Source organism: Pongo pygmaeus, chromosome 2 (genome assembly GCF_028885625.2).
Source record: "Pongo pygmaeus isolate AG05252 chromosome 2, NHGRI_mPonPyg2-v2.0_pri, whole genome shotgun sequence".
NCBI classification, from domain to species: Eukaryota; Metazoa; Chordata; class Mammalia; order Primates; family Hominidae; genus Pongo; species Pongo pygmaeus.
The window spans coordinates 205,887,869-205,899,896 of NC_085930.1; the positions used below are offsets into that span (position 1 = coordinate 205,887,869).

Consider the following 12,028-nt stretch of genomic DNA (forward strand, 5'->3'; position numbering starts at 1 on the left):
ATCCTAGAGGTGTGTGCCACCACAAGGAGCACTTGTTCAATGTTCTAAAAAACAAATTTCTAAAGTAAGGCTGTGGGATGATGGCAGGAAGATCAAAGAAAAACAGAAGAATAAGTTAAAATGACTTATTCACACATATTCTTTTGACAGCAAGAAGAACTTTTAGTATATACATTCCTTACAAACAAACAAAAGGCAGATAAACAATGTTGTATACGAACTTCAACACACACCGTACAATATTCCCATTTTGCTGACATAAGTTATGGAAATTTCGTTGTTTACTTGAGTGTCGTTACCAGTATTTTGCTTCTCTGATGATTTTTATCAACTTCCTCATCTGTTAACTTCTCTCCAAGGTATGTCATATCATGACATACTGCTGCTGCACGAACATGGCCAGTGTCTTCCTGTTAAACATGTAGAATGCTTTCCTAATTTCTCTTTTTACCCTCTGTCTTTGTGTTTTGCATTTTTCTTACTTTTATTGTCAGAAACTCCAGAAAGTCAGTCGTACTAATTTATCACCATTTGCTTTATTAATTTGTACTTTGCTTATGTGGAATTTTGCCCAACAGACCTCATTACAATTTCTAACCTGTTTTATTTTGTTTTTCTTCTGAGACAGAGTCTCCCTCTGTTGTCCAAGGCTGGAGTGTAGTAGTGCTATCCCAGCTGACTGCAGCCTCAACCTTCCAGGCTGAAGCGATCCTCCCATCTCAACCTCCCACGTGGCTGAGACTATAGGTGCTTGCCACTATGCCCAACTAATATTCGGAATTTTCCTATACGTGGATTCCAGAGGGGTGACAGTGAAACGTGAGTAAGCATGGATTTTGGTATATGCAGAGATGGGGGGCTGGAACTAATTCTGTATACTGAGGGACGACTGTATATGTTTTTACAATTATGCTGTAGGATACATACTGTTGCATAGCCTTGAAAATAATAATTTTTAATCGAGTGGAATAATAATAATATTGATAAAAGTAGCAGCTGGCCAGGTGTGGTGGCTCCCACTGGTAATCGCAACACTTTGGGAGGCTGAGGCAGGAGGATGGCTTGAGGCCAAGAGTTTGCGATAGGCCTTGGAAACAAAGGGAGTCACCATCCCTACAGAAAAATACATGAATTAGCCTAGTGTGGTGGCATGTTCCTGTAGTCCCAGCTCCTTGGTAGGCTGAGGTGGGAGGATCACTTGAGCCCAGGGAGGCTGAGACTGCAGTGAGTCATGATCAGGCCTCTGCACTCCAGCCTGGGTGACAGAGTGAGACCCTGTCTCAAAACGACAAAAAAGTAGCAGCTAACATCAACTGACCTTTTACCAGGTACCTATTAATACCATAGTTTAATTTCTTATAACTGTTTCTTATTTCACTTACCAACTCTGTCTTCAGTTACTCCCAGATTTTTACTGTGTTTGTACAGATGACCTTTTGTTTAGATTGAATTGTCTCCCCAGAAGTAAGATTACTGTGAGTCACGGTGAATGGACGTTCTCATTACCCTTGATGTAAATTGACAAGGTTTTGGGTGCCTCCCAGCTATAATCTTAGCACTTTGGGAGGCTAAGACAGGAGGATTGCTTGAGGCCAAGAGTTGGAGGAGGCAGTATGGCAGTATGGTGAGACCCTGTCTCTATTATTTTAAAAAATTGACAAGCTTTACCCTGGAAGGCTTATACACAATTTAAACACCCCTTATAGTATAAGAAAGTGCCCATTTCACTGCACCTTTGCCAGCACAGGGTATTATAATTTAGTAAGTCATTTTTTGTTTGATTATTTTAAATAGATAAAAGATCTCATATTACTTTACTTGTCACATTTTAACATCTTTCCTTAGCTTATTAGCTCTATTTCTTTTCTGTCTGTAAATGGTTGTTGTTGTTTTGTTCTTTGAGACAGGGTCTTGCTCTGTCACCAGGCTGGACTGTAGTGGCATAATCATGCCTCACTGCAGCCTTGACCTGCCAGGCTCAAACTTCAGCATTCTGAGTAGCTGGGACTACAAGTGTGTACCACCACTCCCAGCTAATTTTTTTCTTTTTTTGGATAGAGACAGGGTCTCACTGTGTTGTCCAGACCAGTCTCTAGCTCCTGGCCTTAAGCAATCCTCCTGCATTAGCTTCTGAAATTGCTGGAATTTCAGGCATGAGCCACCATGCCTGGCCTGGGCTAGTCCTATATTCTCTAGAGTTCTCTTTACTTTGTGCTAGCCAATCTCTCATTATGCTGTTCACCTGTTATAATGAATAATTCTCTGTATTAAATTTTACCACTTTAAACTTTTGAGTGGTTTGTGCTTCCTGATTGGACTCTGACTAATATGCTAGGAAGGGTCCCAGGAGATAAACCCACACAGATGGGATTTGGACATAGGTTTGGTTTCCCAGGGGGCAGTGCTGAGCTCTTTGCCAGTGGGAAATGGGATGCTGGTGATTTCCAGGAAGTGACCTCACAATGACTCAAGCTACCACTTACTGTTGATTGTGACAAAATGGCAGCTGAGGCACATGCCTTGGGAGCTAAGTGGTTGCTGCACTTGACCACTATGAAGACTGGTGTGGGAAGGGTCGTTTTGGATGCACTTGAGCAGGGGTCCCCAACCCCTGAGCCGTGGAGCCGTAAGGAGCCACACAGCAGGAGGTGAGTGGTGCCAAGTGAGGGAGTGAGGGAAGCTTGGTCTGTATTTACAGCCACTCCCCTTTGCTCACATTCCTGCCTGAGCTCCACCTTCTCAGATCAGCAGCAGCATTAGATTCTCATAGGAGAACGCACCCTGTTGTGAGCCGTGCATGTGAGGGATCTAGGTTGCGCTGTCCTTATGAGAATCTAATACCTATTGATCTGTCACTTTCTCCCATCACGCTCAGGTGGGACCATCTAGTTGCAGGAAAACAAGCTTAACACGCCCACTGATTCTACATTATGGTGAGTTCTATAATTACTTTATTATATATTACAGTGTAATAATGGAAATAAAGTGCCTAATACATGTAATGTGCTTAAATCTCTTGGCCCAGCTCCTACCTCCCGGCAGCCTCTCCAGGCCCAGAACTTTCTCCAGTCAGCCTCTACAGACCAAGCTCATGACTCACAATGGCCTATTTAGGCCCATACCCTACCTCACAGCAGTCTCCGCAGATGAGGCTACTGCCTCACAACAGCCTCCACAGGCACAGCTCCATCGTTACAATGGCCTCTTTAGACCCAGTTCCTGCCTCCCAGGCTTCTCTCCAGGCCCTGAACTTTCTCAAGTCGACCTCACCAGGCCCAGCTCCTGCCACTCGTTGGCCTCCCAAGGGCCAGCTTTTGCCTCACGGCCACCTTCCAAGACCCAGCTCCTGTTGTACAGTGGCCTCTTGAGGCCCATCTTCTGACTCCGGGCAGCCTGTACAGGCCCAGCTCCTGCCTTACAATGGCCTCTTTAGTCCCAGCTCCTGCCTCTTTGCAGGAGGCCCAAATGTCCTCAAGTCCAGGCCACAAAATCCAGGGCCAAAATGTCCACAAGTCGGCCTCTCAAGGCCCAGCTCCTGCCTTTCGTTGGCATCTCCAGGCCCAGCTGCTGCCCCCAGATGGCCTCTACAGGCCGTGCTCTTTCTTCTGACTGTGTCTGGAGGTCCAACTCCTGCCTCAGAACAACCTCTTTTGGCTCAGCTCCTGCCCAGCTCCTAGTGGCCTTTGTAGGCCCAAAACTGCCTCAAGTCAAGCTTTCCGGGCCCACCTTTTGCCTCCCAATGGCCTGGACAGGCCCAGCTCCTGTGTGACAATGGCCTCTCCAGGCCCAGTTTTTGCCTCACAGAAGCCTTCCCCAAACAAGGTCCTACCTGCCTCCCAGCAGCCTCAACAGGCCCAGATCCTGCTTCACACTAATCTCATTAGGCCCAGCTCATACCTCACCGTGACCTGTCCAGGCCCAGCTCCTGCCCCTCGACAGGCTGTCCATGCCCGAAACTTCCTCAAGTCGGCCTCTCGAGGCACAGCTCCTGCCTAACATTGGCCTCTTTAGGCACAGCTCGTGCCTTGGTGGCCTCTCCAGGCCCAGCTCCTGCATCCCAGCACCTTCTCTAGACCGAGAACTTTCTCAAGTCTGCCATTCCAGACCCAACTCGTGCCTTCCGTCAGCATCTACAGGCTCAACCTCTGCCTCACAGCACATTTTCCCAGCCCAGCATGTGCCTCACCGCAACCCCCTAGGCCAAGCTCCTGCCTTTCAGCAGCCTCTACAGGCCCCACTCCTACCTCAATGGCCTCTCTAGGGCAAACTTATGCCTCACAGTGGCCATTCTGGCCCAGCTTTTGCCTTTTGGCAGCATCTCCAGAACCAGAACTTCCTCAAGTGGGCCTCTCCAGGCCCCGCTTTTCCTCCCAGTGGCCTCTGCAGGCCCAGACTGTTGTCAAGTCGGCCTATCCAGGGTCAGCTCCTGCTTCCCGGCGGCCTCTGCAGGCCCAGGTCGTCCTCAAGTCGGCCTCCCCAGGCCCAGCTCCAGCCTCTTGGCGGCCTCTCCGGGTGCAAAAGTTCCTCGAGTCAGCCTCTCCAGACCCAGCTCCTCCTGCCTCCCAGTGGCCTCTTTCAGCCCAGCCCAGCTCATGCCTCCTGGTGGCCTTCCCAGGCCCCACTTTTGACTTTTGGCGGCCTCTGCAGGCCCGAATTTGACCTCCAGTCAGCCTCTCCAGGCCCGGCCTCCTGCCTCTCGAAGGCCTACACAGGCCCAGCCTCTGCCTCACAGCAGACTATCCACGCCCATCTAGCCCTCGCCTCACTGCGGCCTCCCCAGTCCAAAGCTCCTGCCTCTCAGCCGCTTCGGCAGGCCCAGCTCCCGCCTGCCAGTGGCCTCTTCAGGCCCATGGGGCTCATTCCTCACAATGGCCTTTCCAGGCCCAGTTTTTCCCTTCCGGCGGCCTCTGCGGGCCCAGAACCTCCTCAAGTTGGCCTCTCCAGACCCACTTGCGGCCTCCTGGCGTCCTCTCTAGGCCCAGTTCTTCCTCCCGGCTGCGTCTCCAGGCCCGACTCCGGCCTCCCAACAACTCTTTGGACTCAGCTCCCGCCCAGCTCCCGGTGGCCCTGGTAGGCCCACAACTTCCTGAAGCCAAGCTCCCCAGGCCCAGCTCAGGCCTCACGGTGGCCTCTCCAGGCTCAGCTCCTGCCCTCCGACGGCGTCTCCAGGCTCCAAACGGCGTCCGGTCGGTGGGCTCCTCCTGGCCCAGCTTGGGCCTCCCGGCAACCTCTGCAGGCCCAGGTCGTCCTGAAGTCGGCCTCTCCAGGCCCAGCTCCGGCCTCCCAGCAAGCAAGCTCTTTTGGCTCAGCTCCTGCCCAGCTCCCGCTGGCCTTTGTAGGCCCTGAACTTTCTCCAGCCAAGCTCTTCAGGCCCACCTCCTGCCTCCCGGTGCCTGAACTGGCCCAGTTCTGGCAGAAGAACAGCCTCTGCAGGCCCCGCTCTTGCCTCCCAGGGGCCTCTCCAGGCCCGGCTCTCGACCCACGGCAGCCTCCCGGGGCCAACTCCCTGCCTGCCTCCCGGCAGCCTGCGAGCGGCCCAGCTCCTCCCTCATGGTGGCCTGTTGAGGCCCAACTCATGCCTTTGGCACCCTGCCCATAGGCGTGAGCCCCTGCCTCACACTGGCCTCTCTCACGCTGAGAGAGGTCCTCTCTCACGCTAGGACTTCTCTCAGCGTGAGAGAGGACCTGTGAGAGGACCTCTCTCAGGGTGAGAGGACCCCTCTCAGCGTGAGAGAGGACCCTCTCAGAGGACCTCTCTCACGCTGAGAGAGGACCTCTCTCACGCTGAGAGAGGACCTGTCTCACGCTGAGAGAGGACCCCTCTCAGAGGACCTCTCTCACACTGAGAGAGGTCCTATCTCACGCTGGCCTGTTGAGGCCCAATTCATGCCTCTGGCACCCTGCCTAGAGGCGTGAGCCCCTGCTTCACACTGGCCTCTCTGACGCTGAGGTTCTCTCTCATGCTAGGACTTCTCTCAGCGTGAGAGAGGACATGTTATAGGACCTCTCAGCGTGAGAGAGGACCTCTTTCAGCGTGAGAATGGACCTCTCTCAACGTGAGAGAGGACCCCTCTCAGAGGACCTCTCTCAGCGTGAGAGAGGACCCCTCTCAGAGGACCTCTCTCAGCGTGAGAGAGGACCCCTCTAAGAGGACCTCTCAGCGTGAGAGAGGACCCCTCTCAGAGGGCCTCTCTCACGCTGGCCTGTTGAGGCCCAATTCATGCCTCTGGCACCCTGCCCAGAGGCGTGAGCCCCTGCCTCACACTGGCCTCTCTTACAGTGAGAGAGGTCCTCTCTCACGCAAGGACTTCTCTCAGCGTGAGAGAGGACCTCAGCGTGAGAGAGGACCTCAGCGTGAGAGAGGACCTGTGAGAGGACCTCTCTCAGTGTGAGAGAGGACCCCTCTCAGAGGACCTCCCTCACGCTGGCCTGTTGAGGCCCAATTCATGCCTCTGGCACCCTGCCCAGAGGCGAGAGCCCCTGCCACACACTGGCCTCGCTCACGCTGAGGTCCTCTCTCACGCTAGGACTTCTCTCAGCGTGAGAGACTACCTCTCTCAGCGTGAGAGAGGACATGTTAGAGGACCTCTCAGCGTGAGAGAGGACCTCTTTCAGCGTGAGAAGGGACCTCTCTCAGTGTGAGAGAGGACCCCTCTCAGAGGACCTCTCTCAGCATGAGAGAGGACCCCTCTCAGAGGACCTCTCAGCGTGAGAGAGGACCCCTCTCAGAGGGCCTCTCTCACGCTGGCCTGTTGAGGCGCAACTCATGCCTCTGGCACCCTGCCCAGAGGCGTGAGCCCCTGCCTCACACTGGCATCTCTCACGCTGAGAGAGGTCCTCCCTCACGCTAGCTTGTTGAGGCCCAGCTCATGACTCTGGTGGCCTCTCCAGGCCCAGTCCCTGCCTGTTGGCTGGCGGCTTCTAGAGGCCCAGCCTCTACCTCAACAGTGGGCCCTCCAGGCCCATCTCTTGCCTCGCCGTGGCCTCCTTGGGCCAGGCTCCCGCCTCGGGACGGCCTCCGCAGGCCCAGCTCCTGCCTCGCGGAGGCCCTCCGGAGGCCAAGCTCATACGCCACGGCGGCCTCTCCCAGCCTGGCGTTTGCTCCTTTGCAAGTGCTCCAGGCCCTGCACTTCCTCCAGTCGGCCTCTCCAGGCCCAGCTCTTCCTCCCGGCAGCCTCTACAGGCCCAGACTGTCATCAAGTCGGCCTGTCCTGCCTCCTGGCAGCCTCTGCAGGCCCAGACTGTCATCAAGTCGGCCTGTGCTGCCTCCCGGCGGCCTCTGCAGGCCCGGGGTGGCCAACTTGAGGACGACTTGGGCCTGTAGAGGCGGCTGGGAGGAAGAGCTGGGCCGGGAGAGGCCGACTGGAGGAAGTGCAGGGTCTGGAGCGCATGCAAGGGAGCAAACACCAGGCCGGGAGAGGCCGCCGTGACGCATGAGCTTGGCCTCTGGAGGGCCTCGGCGAGGCAGGGGCTGGGCCTGGAGAGGCCACCAGAGTCATGAGCTGGGCCTCAACAGGCCAGCGTGATGGAGGACCTCTCTCAGCGTGAGAGAGGGCAGTGTGAGGCAGGGGCTCACGCCTCTAGGCAGGGTGCCAGAGGCATGAGTTGGGCCTGAACAGGCCACCGTGAGGGAGGAGCTGGGTTGCACGCGGGCTGCCAGGAGGCAGGCAGGGACTTGGTCCCGGGAGGCCGCCGTGGGGTGACAGCTGGGTCTGAAGAGGCCCCTGGGAGGCAACAGCGGGGCCTGCAGAGGCTCTTCTCCAGCCAGAGCTGGGCCTGTACAGGCCACCGGGAGGCAGGACGTGGGCCTGAAGAGCTTGGCTGCAGAAACTTCGGGGCCTACAAACGCCAGCAGGAGCTGAGCCAAAAGAGCTTGCTTGCCGGGAGTCAGGAGCTGGGCTGGGAGACGCAGCCAGGAGGAACAGCTGGGCCTGCAGAGGCCACCATGAGGGAGGCAGAGGCTGGGCCTCCTCAAGTCGGCCTCTCCAGACCCACTTGCAGCCTCCCGGCATCCTCTCTGGGCCCAGTTCTTCCTCCCGGCTGCGTCTCCAGGCCCAATTCCGGCCTCCCAACAACCTCTTTGGACTCAGCTCCCGCCCAGCTCCCGGCGGCCCTGGTAGGCCCACAACTTCCTGAAGCCAAGCTCCCCAGGCCCAGCTCAGGCCTCACGGTGGCCTCTCCAGGCTCAGCTCCTGCCCTCCGACGGCGTCTCCAGGCTCCAAACGGCGTCGGGTCGGTGGGCTCCTCCTGGCCCAGCTTGGGCCTCCCGGCAACCTCTGCAGGCCCAAGTCATCCTGAAGTCGGCCTCTCCAGGCCCAGCTCCGGCCTCCCAGCAAGCAAGCTCTTTTGGCTCAGCTCCTGCCCAGCTTCCGCTGGCCTTTGTAGGCCCCGAACTTTCTCCAGCCAAGCTCTTCAGGCCCACCTCCTGCCTCCTGGTGCCTGAACTGGCCCAATCCTGGCTGGAGAACAGCCTCTGCAGGCCCCGCTCTTGCCTCCCAGGGGCCTCTCCAGGCCTGGCTCTCGACCCACGGCGGCCTCCCGGGGCCAACTCCCTGCCTGCCTCCCGGCAGCCTGCGAGCGGCCCAGCTCCTCCCTCATGGTGGCCTGTTGAGGCCCAACTCATGCTTTTGGCACCCTGCCCAGAGGCGTGAGCCCCTGCCTCACACTGGCCTCTCTCACGCTAGGACTTCTCTCAGTGTGAGAGAGGATCTCAGCGTGAGAGAGGACCTGTGAGAGGACCTCTCTCAGCGTGAGAGAGGACCTGTGAGAGGACCTCTCTCAGCGTGAGAGAGTGCCCTCTCAGAGGACCTCTCACGCTGAGAGAGGACCCCTCTCAGAGGATGTCTCTCACGCTGAGAGAGGTCCTCCCTCACGCTGGCCTGTTGAGGCCCAATTCATGTCTCTGGCACCCTGCCCAGAGGCGTGGGCCCCTGCCTCACACTGGCCTCTCTCAGTGTGAGAGAGGATATGTTAGAGGACCTCTCAGTGTGAGAGAGGACCTCTTTCAGCGTGAGAAGGGACCTCTCTCAGCGTGAGAGAGGACCCCTCTCAGAGGACCTCTCTCAGCGTGAGAGAGGACCCCTCTCAGAGGACCTCTCTCAGCGTGAGAGAGGACCCCTCTAAGAGGACCTCTCAGTCTGAGAGAGGACCCCTCTCAGAGGGCCTCTCTCACGCTGGCCTGTTGAGGCCCAACTCATGCCTCTGGCACCCTGCCCAGAGGCATGAGCCCCTGCCTCACACTGGCCTCTCTCACGCTAGGACTTCTCTCAGTGTGAGAGAGGATCTCAGCGTGAGAGAGGACCTGTGAGAGGACCTCTCTCAGCGTGAGAGAGTGCCCTCTCAGAGGACCTCTCACGCTGAGAGAGGACCCCTCTCAGAGGATCTCTCTCACGCTGAGAGAGGTCCTCCCTCACGCTGGCCTGTTGAGGCCCAATTCATGTCTCTGGCACCCTGCCCAGAGGCATGAGCCCCTGCCTCACACTGGCCTCTCTCAGTGTGAGAGAGGATATGTTAGAGGACCTCTCAGTGTGAGAGAGGACCTCTTTCAGCGTGAGAAGGGACCTCTCTCAGCGTGAGAGAGGACCCCTCTCAGAGGACCTCTCTCAGCGTGAGAGAGGACCCCTCTCAGAGGACCTCTCTCAGCGTGAGAGAGGACCCCTCTAAGAGGACCTCTCAGTGTGAGAGAGGACCCCTCTCAGAGGGCCTCTCTCACGCTGGCCTGTTGAGGCCCAACTCATGCCTCTGGCACCCTGCCCAGAGGCGTGAGCCCCTGCCTCACACTGGCCTCTTTCACGCTGAGAGAGGTCCTCTCTCACGGTAGGACTTCTCAGTGTGAAAGAGGACCTCAGCGTGAGAGAGGACCTGTCAGAGGACCTCTCTCAGCGTGAGAGAGGACCTCTTTCAGCGTGAGAAAGGACCTCTCTCAGCGTGAGAGAGGACCCCTCTCAGAGGACCTCTCTCACGCTGACAGAGGTCCTCCCTCACGCTAGCTTGTTGAGGCCCAGCTCATGACTCTGGTGGCCTCTCCAGGCCCAGCCCCTGCCTGTTGGCTGGCGGCTTCTAGAGGCCCAGCCTCTACCTCAACAGTGGGCCCTCCAGGCCCATCTCTTGCCTCGCCGTGGCCTCCTTGGGCCAGGCTCCCGCCTCGGGACGGCCTCCGCAGGCCCAGCTCCTGCCTCGCGGAGGCCCTCCGGAGGCCAAGCTCATACGTCACGGCGGCCTCTCCCAGCCTGGCGTTTGCTCCTTTGCAAGTGCTCCAGGCCCTGCACTTCCTCCAGTCGGCCTCTCCAGGCCCAGCTCTTCCTCCCGGCAGCCTCTACAGGCCCAGACTGTCATCAAGTCGGCCTGTCCTGCCTCCTGGCAGCCTCTGCAGGCCCAGACTGTCATCAAGTCGGCCTGTGCTGCCTCCCGGCGGCCTCTGCAGGCCCGGGGTGGCCAACTTGAGGACGACTTGGGCCTGTAGAGGCGGCTGGGAGGAAGAGCTGGGCCTGGAGAGGCCGACTGGAGGAAGTGCAGGGTCTGGAGCGCATGCAAGGGAGCAAACACCAGGCCGGGAGAGGCCGCCGTGACGCATGAGCTTGGCCTCTGGAGGGCCTCGGCGAGGCAAGGGCTGGGCCTGGAGAGGCCACCAGAGTCATGAGCTGGGCCTCAACAGGCCAGCGTGATGGAGGACCTCTCTCAGCGTGAGAGAGGGCAGTGTGAGGCAGGGGCTCACGCCTCTAGGCAGGGTGCCAGAGGCATGAGTTGGGCCTGAACAGGCCACCATGAGGGAGGAGCTGGGTTGCACGCGGGCTGCCAGGAGGCAGGCAGGGACTTGGTCCCGGGAGGCCGCCGTGGGGCGACAGCTGGGTCTGAAGAGGCCCCTGGGAGGCAACAGCGGGGCCTGCAGAGGCTCTTCTCCAGCCAGAGCTGGGCCTGTACAGGCCACCGGGAGGCAGGACGTGGGCCTGAAGAGCTTGGCTGCAGAAACTTCGGGGCCTACAAACGCCAGCAGGAGCTGAGCCAAAAGAGCTTGCTTGCTGGGAGTCAGGAGCTGGGCTGGGAGACGCAGCCAGGAGGAACAGCTGGGCCTGCAGAGGCCACCATGAGGGAGGCAGAGGCTGGGCCTCCTCAAGTCGGCCTCTCCAGACCCACTTGCAGCCTCCCGGCATCCTCTCTGGGCCCAGTTCTTCCTCCCGGCTGCGTCTCCAGGCCCAATTCCGGCCTCCCAACAACCTCTTTGGACTCAGCTCCCGCCCAGCTCCCGGCGGCCCTGGTAGGCCCACAACTTCCTGAAGCCAAGCTCCCCAGGCCCAGCTCAGGCCTCACGGTGGCCTCTCCAGGCTCAGCTCCTGCCCTCCGACGGCGTCTCCAGGCTCCAAACGGCGTCGGGTCGGTGGGCTCCTCCTGGCCCAGCTTGGGCCTCCCGGCAACCTCTGCAGGCCCAAGTCATCCTGAAGTCGGCCTCTCCAGGCCCAGCTCCGGCCTCCCAGCAAGCAAGCTCTTTTGGCTCAGCTCCTGCCCAGCTTCCGCTGGCCTTTGTAGGCCCCGAACTTTCTCCAGCCAAGCTCTTCAGGCCCACCTCCTGCCTCCTGGTGCCTGAACTGGCCCAATCCTGGCTGGAGAACAGCCTCTGCAGGCCCCGCTCTTGCCTCCCAGGGGCCTCTCCAGGCCTGGCTCTCGACCCACGGCGGCCTCCCGGGGCCAACTCCCTGCCTGCCTCCCGGCAGCCTGCGAGCGGCCCAGCTCCTCCCTCATGGTGGCCTGTTGAGGCCCAACTCATGCTTTTGGCACCCTGCCCAGAGGCGTGAGCCCCTGCCTCACACTGGCCTCTCTCACGCTAGGACTTCTCTCAGTGTGAGAGAGGATCTCAGCGTGAGAGAGGACCTGTGAGAGGACCTCTCTCAGCGTGAGAGAGGACCTGTGAGAGGACCTCTCTCAGCGTGAGAGAGTGCCCTCTCAGAGGACCTCTCACGCTGAGAGAGGACCCCTCTCAGAGGATGTCTCTCACGCTGAGAGAGGTCCTCCCTCACGCTGGCCTGTTGAGGCC

The 12,028-nt window shown here is 58.3% G+C and overlaps 1 protein-coding gene and 2 pseudogenes across 1 annotated transcript; all 3 read left to right on the top strand.

The window, feature by feature from the left end:
- LOC134737575 (putative uncharacterized protein FLJ44672) overlaps positions 1-5,346 on the top strand; it is a 62,590-nt pseudogene extending 57,244 nt beyond the window's left edge.
- Positions 5,347-6,040: 694 nt separating this feature from the next.
- LOC129032993 (putative uncharacterized protein FLJ46235) lies at positions 6,041-8,651 on the top strand (annotated as a pseudogene).
- Positions 8,652-10,571: 1,920 nt separating this feature from the next.
- LOC129032994 (putative uncharacterized protein FLJ44672) lies at positions 10,572-11,581 on the top strand. The gene is made up of 2 exons (XM_054480885.2): positions 10,572-10,602; positions 10,758-11,581. The coding sequence occupies exons 1-2, from the start codon at positions 10,572-10,574 to the stop codon at positions 11,579-11,581; spliced, it is 855 nt and encodes a 284-aa protein (XP_054336860.1).
- Positions 11,582-12,028: the final 447 nt, after the last annotated feature.